Here is a 10034-nt window from a genome sequence, read left to right as displayed (position 1 = left end):
AAAAAAAAAAAAAAAGGTCAAGCCTTCCAGTGGGCAGGTCCAGGAAACAGGAGAGAGGAGAAGAGCTCAGACAGGAAGGAAGCTGCCTCTGGAGGGCTGGCAGTAGTCTCTGCATGGGGTCAAAGCTCCTGCGTGTGGAAAGCAGGGTGGCGCCCTGGGGTCTGTTTGACCAGGGCCTGGCATCCAACTGGCCTGGAATTCAGGGAGCTGCTGGCAGGCAGGGTGTAGCCAGGGGAGTTTGGGAAGAAGGCTGCTCTGGCTTCTCTGGCTGGACCCTTGGGGCTGACCTGTGGCCCTGGGCCAATGACATAACACCCCCTACCCACACACGCCAATCTCACCATGCACATTTCTCAATCCCTGCCTCCCAGGGAGCACCAGGTGGCCCCAGCTGTGTAGAGAGGAGGGGAGGAGCAGAAGAGGAGTTGAGGACATTCTTGCAGAGGGGGCTGGGGAACTGGAACAAGAGGCCCTGATGGGCAGGGTCCAAGACTGCCCTGCAAGAGTACCCTGGGGCTGGACAGGGTGCAAGCAGAAGGGCTGTCCTCCTACGGCAGTGGACACAGGGGATACACCCAGGGAGGGTCTAAGGGAGGCTGAGCGTGTGTCTGAGGGGAACCATGGAGAAGGAGGTAGAGGGCCTGTGAGGCTGACAAGGAGATGTGAAGTCAAGGCTGACACAGACCAATGCTGACAGGGGATATCAAGCCTGTCACACCAAATTCTTATCATCATCGTCACCCCAATGGTGATTTATTGGGCCCTGACTGTAAGCCAGGCATTTTCCCCAATCCTTGAGCTGGGAGATAGGGACTGTTATTTACTCTACATGACACGAGGGGAAACTGAGGCTCAGAAGTCACTTGCCAGGGTCAGAAGCGGAGTTGAATTGCAGGCTTAAGGGTGGGATCCTGCAGCCTCTCCCAGCTCCAAGGTTCACCTGGTAGCACTGTGAGCCCCAGTGCCATAGCACCTCCTCCAAGCTGCCACATTCACCTTTTATTTTTCTTTTCTTTTCTCTCTTTCTTTTTTTTTTTTTTTTTTTTGAGACGGAGTTTCCCTCTGTCGCCCAGGCTGGAGTGCAATAGCGTGGTCTCAGCTCACTGCAACCTCTGCCTCCTGGGTTTAAGTGATTCTCCTGCCTCAGCCTCCTGAGTAGTTGGGCTTACGGGTGCCCACCACCACGCCTGGCTAATTTTTTTGTTTTTTTTTTGAGACACAGTCTCGCTCTGTCACCAGGTTGGAGTGCAGTGGCGTGATCTTGGGTCTCTACAACCTCTGCCTCCCGAGCTCAAATGATTCTACTGCCTCAGCCTCCCGAGTAGTTGGGACTACAGGTGTGTGCCATCCTGCCCAGCTAATTTTGTATTTTTAGTAGACACAAGATTTCATCATGTTGGCCAGGATGGTCTTGTTCTCTTGACCTCATGATCCATCTGCCTCAGCCTCCCAAAGTGCTGGGATTATAGGTGTGAGCCACTGTACCTGGCCTAATTTTTCTATTTCTAGTAGAGATGTGCTGGTCTCAAACTCCTGACTTCGTGATCTGCCCACCTCAGCCTCCAAAAGTGCTGGAATTACAAAGGCATGAGCCATTGCATCTGGCCTATTTTTATTTATTTTTAGATAGGGTCTCACTCTGTTGCCCAGGGTGGAATACAGTAACCTGATCATGGTTCATTGCAACCTCCGACTCCTGGGTTCAAGGGATCCTCCTGCCTCAGCCTTCCTAGCAGCTGGGACTAAAGGCACACACCACTACACTCAGCTAATTTTCTTACTTTTTTTGTAGAGATGGAGTCTCACCATATTGCCCAGGCTGCCTCAAACTCCTTGATTCAAGCAATCCTCCTACCTTGGCCTCCCAAAGTGCTGACATTACAGGTGTGAGTCACTGCACCCAGCCACACTCACCTTTGAGCATCTTGACGGCCACAGTGCTGGCTTGGTCAGGCTGGGCGGGGTCCATACCAAAGGCTTCGGCACGTATTACCTGCCCAAAGCAGCCCTCGCCCAGGGGTTTCCCAAGCACCAGCCTGGAGATGGAGAAAGTGCATGCCTCAGACCTCCGAATCACTCCTGCTAAGAGTGGGTTGCAACCCGACGCCCATGTCCCCAACCCCACACAGCTCAGCGCACCTGTCCCGGGGGAACTCCCATAGTGGGTCGAGAGGTAGGTCTAGACTCACGGGGCCGGCGAGCAAGGCAGGGCCGCTGGAGGAGAGACGTACACCTCGCACCAGGGATAAGCTCGACTTGCCGGAGGAGCCTGACTCCAGGGAGAACTGCAAAGTGGGAGACTTGGTTCTGCCTGCTGGAGTCAGGCTGCAACACACAAGGTGGGGGATGCGCCCAGTACCTGTCGGGCCAGAGGGAAGCGGGACAACTTCTGCACAGTGGCAGGCTGGTGGGGGTGCCGGCCGTGGAGTGCCTGCCCTCGATACAGCCCAGCTAGCAGCAGGAGTACAGCCAAGGCCAGGGAGCCCGACACGTACAGAATGATGTCCGTATACCTGGCCTCAGGCGCTGCTGCAGTCCACGTGAGGTCCTCCTCTGCCCTCGCACATGAATACACACAGACAGACAAACTGGTCAGTAGTGAGACTGGCCACCCCATGCACCCCACTCAGGCCCTTCCAGCACCCAACATGCATGGGGACACAAGCAGAGGAAGCTGTAGTTATGCCCAGTCCCAGGTTCCCATACCTCAGCAGAGGGTCACATGGACAACTTCATGTGGAGAGGCACAGAGAGGGTGTCATATAGCTCAAAAACACAAATCCACACACTGCCTCACAAGCCAGACCCCACAGACCTACAGAGACTGACCACCCGACAAGGCCACGGCCCCCACTGCTGGACCAGAGGGGCATCTTGCAGCATCTCCTGGCCCCTCAGGTGCTCACCTGGCAGCACCGTGAGCCAGGCCGACTGGTAGGAGAGGCCGATGGAATTGCCTGCGAGGCAGGTGTACTCGCCTGCGTCCTCGGCTGACACGTTCCGCAGGTACAGAACCTCCACCTCTGAGCTATTGATGTCTGCAGTCTGGGGAGGGAGACATATTCTGGGGTCACAGCAGGGCCTGGGGCCACACTGTGGCCAAGAAGGAAGCTGGGGACCCCCCAACCCCGGGTGGGAGAAGAGTGGGGCCCAGGCTGTAGCAGGGACTGTACCTTTAGGACTTGCACATAGGGGAAGCCGTCGGCCCCGAAGCTGCTGCCGTTGATGACAATGTGCTTCAGCCACTGGATGTGGGGCTGAGCATCGCTGTACACCTTGCACAGCAGCTCCACGTCACTGCCGACCACAGCTGTGGTGTTGGCCGGGAGCCCAGCCTGCAGGATGGGCCGGTGCGGGGACCGCTCTGGGGACCAGGCGAGGTGGTCAGCCCTGATTACCGGCACCCATAGAAGCACCCTGTTTGCCTCCCTCCAGCCTTCCTCAAGTTCAAGGGAGGGAACTTTCTGCAGCTTCTTGTCCTGCTTAAACCTTCCCTGGCTCCCCATTGCTTCGGGTCAAGGATGACATCTCAGCCTAGCATTCAAAACCCTCTACCACCTGGCTTTCCACATAAATGCCACGCCCTAGGTATATGCTAGCCTGCAAGTGCAGGGCGTTCCTTATACTTAGGCCCTCAGCTCAGGCTGTGCCCTCTGCCTTGATGTCCTTCTTGCTTTTCCTCTTGGCAGACCCCTGCTTCTCCAGTGCCACACTAACCCCTGTGCTTTCCCCTGACCCACCTGGTCACTGAGCTGCTTGACTCATCTGAGTCCCATCCTGCCTGCCAGGCTAGGCCCCACCAGAGGGCACAACTGAGCCCAAGACAGGTCAGGCCTCCCAAATCCCTGCCCCGTGCTCACCCAGCACATCTAGCAGGTAGCTGTAGCGGATGCTGCCCACAGAGTTCTCCACCAGGCAGGTGTACGTGCCACGGTCTGAGGGCACCACACTCTCCATCACAAGGCTCCAGTGCTGGTGGCGCAGCTGCAGGCAGAGGTAGTGTGCCCGTGGGACCACCAGACCACATCCACCAAGGGGGACCAGGGGACCAGGAGCCTAGATCCTCATCCTGCCCACAGGGCTCTTCTCAAGCTCTCTAGGCCCTGAGAACATCAGGCCCAGGCCAAGAACTATGGGACAAAGGAGAAGGCTCCCCAAAGTGCCCGAGCCATGGGTCTTTTGAGTTTTAGCTCCCTCTCCCTAGCTGTGCCACTCTAAGCCAGCCCTTGCCTTCTCTGAGACTCAGTTGCCTCATGATAGCATGGAGCTGACCCTGTAGGGTCTCATCAAGATGGTGAGATGCTAAGGCTTATTGATACCATACCAGTCAGTGATTCTTCTTACTTTACAAATGGACTTGCTGAGGCTGAGAGGTTAAGTCATGTGTCAAGAGTGGCAGAAGAGGAACTTCAAACAGAGCTGGCCAAGTCCAGTTTAGGGCTCCTTCTGGGGTCCCACAATTGCTTTCCTCATTCCCCTTATTTATAGGTATGCTTGTAGGTATGAGGGGACTGATGAAGGAATGAAAATGGGGGAGCAGAAGGTCTTGGAACCCAGAGACTCACCCGAATGCCTCCAATGCGATTCTCCCCATGAAAGGCCTGTCCATCCTTAAGCCAGTGGATGGTGGGCATGGGGTTGCCTGCAGCTGGACAGCGGAACTTGACGGTGTTCCCGGCAGGTACTGCATGCAGTTTCTTTTCCATGCGCTGGGGGTGTGTCCAATAGGGTGCTGGGGTCGGAGGGAAGGCCCTTAGAATGACTGTGTTCCTACACAGGCCTCTTCTCAGTGACCAGATGAGCAGTGGGAATGCAAGTCCTTGAAGACTTATACTGACCTTGCTGGGGGTAAATGTGCCCATTTGAGGAGTTCCTAAGGGATTTGGGGTCCTCATCATCATTGCTGGAGGTCAAGGAGTCTATATCAGGGACAGAGGGAGGTATCTGAGGTTCAAGAAGGGTACATCTCTCTGCCTAGGCATCCCTTAACTCACTGCTAGAGTCTCTTACCATCTATAACCAAGGTGAGATTCTGCAGGACGATCATGGAGCCTCGTGACAGGCAGAGGTAGCGGCCAGCATCCTCAGGTAGGAAGCTGGCAATCTCTAGGCGGCCTCTCCAGCCCCGTACACGGCCAGCAGGTGCCAGGCGACTGCCCTCCTTATACCAGTGGCCACCATGCTCAGCTTGCCCACAGCACAGCTGCACAGGCTGCCCAAGGGCTACTGTCAGCTCCTGCTCTTGCTGCTCCAGGTTGGGAGCCAGGCAGGGCTCTGTGGGCAGAGGGCAGAGGTCAGCAGACCCTGCAGCCCCATCTGAGGTAGGCTCCTGCATCCAGAGAACATGCTGCACATGCAGGGCACAAGCACCTCGCAATGCATGCTGGAGGGGCCAGCATCCTTGAAACTCACATGACCACATGCTACAGATGCCACACCCAGGGCAAATGCCACACTCTTGGGGCATGTCACACACACAGCATTTAGTGCACATGCCACTGCCCAAGACACACACACACACACACACACACACACACACACACACACGGCACATGTCATTGGTGCCACATACAGGGCTCATGCTACACCTCTGGGCATATCACACTCATAATGCATATACCACACATGCTGCCTGGACCTTCTAGGTCACATATCCAGTGCACAGAATACACACACACACACACACACACACACACACACACACACACAGAGGCAAGGAGCTCACCACCTGCTCTGCAGCCCAGCTCAGAGCCCTGCACCCTGTAAGGCCAGTCCTCTCTCGCAGACACAGAGATAGATGGATGCTTGCTGGAAGCCAGGCACTGACTGAGTCTCAGCGATTGGGCCCTGCCCTGCTGCCACCTTCTCAGGGCCTGGGTAAGGATCCTTTCCAGCTTTACTCAGCCCAGCAGCCCCCTCTTGGTGCCCACTCTTCCCACCCCTGCCATCCTCTCCCACCTCAGAAGCCATACCCAGCTCCACTTCCTCAGAGGTCTCCAGGGACAAGGCTGGAGGCACAGGCACACTCAGCAGGAACCCCAACAGGGCCAACAGCAGCCGCATCTCCTTCCCACGGCTCTCAGGGACCCAGGCTGGACTTCCCAACAACTGCCTTCCTAAAACGGGGAGGGAGGGAAAAGAGCTGCTGCTACACATGCACCTTTGCAGGTGCTTTTCCTTTATTTTGCAGATGAGGAAACCAAGACAGGAAGTGGTCAGCAGATGTGTCCAAGTCCCCAGCCAGGCTGTGGCAGTGCAGACTGGAACCAGCTCTGCTGTGGCCAGAGCCCAAGGCCTACCCACAGTAGGTTGCGCAAGGGGGCTGGGCTGGGCTTCCTGCTCTCCTTGAGTCCTGCTGGGACCCTGGCACACGTTCACAGAAAGCAGTTTTGGGATTCTTTTCTCAGAGGGAAGTAGAGAACGGAGACTTATCTTCTGCATGCTCTTGGCACACATACTTTGTTTCTTGCTGAATAAATGAATTGATGGCCAAAGAGCCAAAAAAGAAAGTGAAAAATAATACAACGCCAAACTTCAGCATCTGGATGTTATCTGATCTGATCCCTGCTCCTTACAGCATTACTGACATTTCCAGGGCTGGGTGCTCACAAGGCAGTCCCTTCCATGGCAAGCAGGACCACATCCCTGGATACCCCTGCTTGTTATGCCCCAACTCTATCTGAAGCATGCATGGTTTTGTAAAGAATATAGACCCTAATTATCCATCCACCAGAGTCAAGTTCAAATCCTGACTCTTACCAACTTGTAACTCCTTGCCTCTGTCCCTCTTTGGGCTACTATCCTCATAGGAATGCTTTGAGGATAAAAGAGATAAGATAATGTGTGTTGGAACTTGGCACACAGAGTGTTGGAATGTTCTCCTTCCTATGCCTGGCCCTAGAAATGTTCACCTATTGCTCTGGCTCTGCCTTCAGCCAGTCGCCTCTGGTTCGGGTGCTGTTCCTGTCAGGCTGTGATGTACACATACCCCAGCCGGCTATCCTTTTCCAGATGCTACGAAGGACACTTCTGTTCCCCAAAATGGAATGCTCAGAACTGAGTCTCAGCTGAGACAAAGGAATATGGTGACCACTGTAGTCCTAGGGGCCTCCAGGTGGCACTGGCATCTCTGGATTTACCCTGTGTGGGAAGCCCATTACACCTCCTTCTCCTTGGTCACTGCCACCCCACATCCAGTCCATCTGGCTTCCCCTGCCCCTACTCAGGGCAGGTCATGGTCATCTCTTGCATGGGCCTTTGGAAACATCCTCCCCCAGGGCTCTTCAACCTTCATCTTCCAGCAGGGTTTTAAAAAACTTCAAGTCTGCCATGTCGTGCCCCCAGATTGCAAGCCCTTAATGGCTACCTGTGCCCAGCAGGATCCAGCTCAACATCCTAGGCTTCCCTCTCTACCACTGCCTATCTCTTTAGTCACATGGTCTGCCCCTTCAGGAGCCCTGAAACGACTGGCTTTCAAAACGGCACATGTGCTCTCTTCCCCATCCCTCTGTGCCCCTCATTCCTCTTCTCTACCTGCCTCAGGATACTTCTGTCTCTGAGCCCACCTCAACTCCCAAATCCATCCAATCAGCTCTTCCTTGGTAAAACTCCCTACAAAGCTCGGCTTGGCAGCGAGGGCAGCTCTTTGGGTACACAGTTTGGGCTGGGAGTGGGTGGGGAGGCCCGGGGCTTTTATTCCCACCCAGGCTGCCCTGACGTCAGAGTCCTTAGTCGAGTCACCCGTGGCTGCTGACCGCTGACCAAACACCCGGCACGTGGGAACGGAGGGCCAACCTTAGGCATCAGACAGTTCTGGGTTCTTATCCAGCCTCCTGCACATGCGCTGGAGGCCCCCGGGCAGTAAGTGACTGAACCTTTCGGGGCCTCGGCTCCCTCATCTCTGCCGCGGGCTGGAAGACAGCCTAGCGGCCAAGGGACAAGCGCGCTCGTCTTCCCCTACCCCTGCCGGGTCAGCCTTGGGGGAGGTGCAAATCAGCGGGTCCCGAGGGTAGCTGCACAGGGCCTGCCCGCCCCCGCCTCGGTGGGCAATGAGTAACCAGCTCCGCGGCCGGGGTGCTCTTTGGACGGAACGGGACAAAAGGCCCTGTGTGCGCTGTGGGTTACTGATTTACCGCCCCCTCCACCTCCTGTCGCCCGGCGGACGCCCAGGTCCCCAGCGCCGGGAGGGGCTGTCCCCGCAGCCCTGCCGCCGCTCGCCCCCTGGCGGCTGGGAGAGCAGCCCGGGCTCCCAAGGGTTCCGGCTCACCTCGAGGCAGCGTGACTCCGCGCCCGGCAAAGGGTCCAGCTCACCTGGCTCCTCCGCCGCCTCACTCCTAGCTTCAGCCCGCCGCGACCCCTGCACCCGGCAGGGTCCGCAGACAGCCTGAGCGCCCCTCCACCAGGAGCCAGGAATGTACTCGCGACGGCGGTGTGGCCGCGGGCGGCCCACCTCCTGCTCCGCCCCTGCCCCGCCCCTCGGACCCGCCCCTCGGACCCGCCCACCTCCTGCCACGCCCCCATCGGGCCAGTCCCGCCTGGACCACCTCGAGCCGGAGAGAGGCACCCCAGGGGTGGCCCACAGCCCCGCCCACCTGGAGCCCCGCCCCCGACCCTGTCAGCCCACTCCCGGGACCCCGCCCCAGCCTACACACCCCCTACAAACGCTCCATTCAGGCCCCGCCTCTTTTGCCCTACCCAGGCCCCAGGCCAGGCTTCCAAATTCTGGTCCACTACCCAGCTCTACTCCTTGCTCTTCATCCCTCAGGGAATGCCTGGCTCCCCTGTCTTCTGCGCAGCCTTCGGTGTGATACTTACAACACATATCTGACTGTGTCAACCACTCCCTTAAATTTTCCTATAGCTTCCAATAGCTCTTTATACATAGATTATTGCTGTGACCCAAGTCTCCTGGCTCCTAATTTACTACCCCTGTGCAGTTTCACGTACCATTCCCTTTTCCTGGAATGCCCCTTGGTATGGTTAATTTCATATTATTCTCAGCTCACTTCCTCCAGGAAGCCCTCTGAACTTGCAGGCTCCCCTTAGATGACTTCTCCACTGTGAGGATGGAGAAAGAAAACAGTGAAGTGGTTCACAGCACAGACTGCAGGGCTGGACATCATAGGCTCAAATCTTAGCACCATCACACAAGGCCTTGGTCTTCACTGTCTTTTCAGTAAAACAGGCAAATGATAGATAGGATCAGCTTCAAGAAGTTGTTGCAAAAAGTGACATGTCAGCAGTATGTGTAAGCCTGGCATGCTCCGCTTGCTTTGTAATATTAGCTGTAATTATTTAGGACCTGTTATTTCATCATCACACTTGCGAGAATTGTAACTGAACAGTGAATTATGTAAATAGCTGTGGAATGGTTGGGCACAATGACGGGTGCCTGTAGTGCTAGCTACTAGGAGGCTCAGGTAGGAGGATCGCTTGAATTCAGGAGTTCGAGACCAGCTCTATTTTTCAATAGAGGAACTGTGCCTGCAGACCTCACCAGTTTAGTTCCAGTGTCTGGCATACAGTAGGTGCTCCCAGATAGCTCCATGCCCACCCGGATGACTTACTACAGGTAAGTAAGCACTTCTCTCCTGAGCATCTAGACTGGGGCTAAACTTGGAGTCAGGCAGCCTCTGATCTCTGCCCATTTCTCACCTGAATCTCAAACCCTATGCTTCTCTTAAGGCATCTTGAGAAGGAAGGAAATGGGAGGGGGGCACCTGTGGTCCCGGCTACTCGGGAGGCTGAGGCTGGAGGATTGCTTGAGCCCCAGAGGTTGAGGCAGCAGTGAGCCACGATCACACCACTGCACTTCAGCCTGGGCGACAGGTTACAGGGCAAGACCCTATCTGAGGCTCTAGCTAGTGGAGACCCTGCCTTAAGAAGCTACTTCCTTTCACATTGTCATGCAGAGAAGTCTAGTTTTTTCCGCCCTCACTCCCAAAGAGATAGTGGCATAACTTTGCATAACTATAAGGCCCATTAAGGCGACCTAAAAAATTTTTTTTAAGCAAAAGAATGGTCTCCTCCCAAAA

The 10034-nt window shown here is 55.8% G+C and overlaps 1 protein-coding gene across 1 annotated transcript in view; it reads right to left on the bottom strand.

Annotated features, from left to right (window-relative positions):
* Nucleotides 1–8459, bottom strand: part of FGFR4 (fibroblast growth factor receptor 4) — a 12051-nt gene extending 3592 nt beyond the window's left edge. Inside the window, exons 1-11 of the mRNA XM_037732922.1 lie at nucleotides 8311–8459; nucleotides 5973–6116; nucleotides 5011–5274; nucleotides 4839–4919; nucleotides 4566–4732; nucleotides 3861–3984; nucleotides 3174–3364; nucleotides 2907–3045; nucleotides 2360–2553; nucleotides 2140–2285; nucleotides 1915–2036 (exon numbers count right to left, since the gene is read on the bottom strand). Of these exons, the coding sequence (XP_037588850.1) occupies nucleotides 1915–2036; nucleotides 2140–2285; nucleotides 2360–2553; nucleotides 2907–3045; nucleotides 3174–3364; nucleotides 3861–3984; nucleotides 4566–4732; nucleotides 4839–4919; nucleotides 5011–5274; nucleotides 5973–6063 (1519 nt within the window). The 5' untranslated portion in view covers nucleotides 6064–6116; nucleotides 8311–8459. The remainder of the gene's footprint in view (nucleotides 1–1914; nucleotides 2037–2139; nucleotides 2286–2359; nucleotides 2554–2906; nucleotides 3046–3173; nucleotides 3365–3860; nucleotides 3985–4565; nucleotides 4733–4838; nucleotides 4920–5010; nucleotides 5275–5972; nucleotides 6117–8310) is intronic.
* Between the last annotated feature and the right edge of the window lie 1575 nt (nucleotides 8460–10034).

This window comes from Cebus imitator, unplaced genomic scaffold (genome assembly GCF_001604975.1).
Source record: "Cebus imitator isolate Cc_AM_T3 unplaced genomic scaffold, Cebus_imitator-1.0 Scaffold478, whole genome shotgun sequence".
Taxonomy (NCBI): Eukaryota; Metazoa; Chordata; class Mammalia; order Primates; family Cebidae; genus Cebus; species Cebus imitator.
This window is presented reverse-complemented; position numbering and strand designations above follow the sequence as displayed.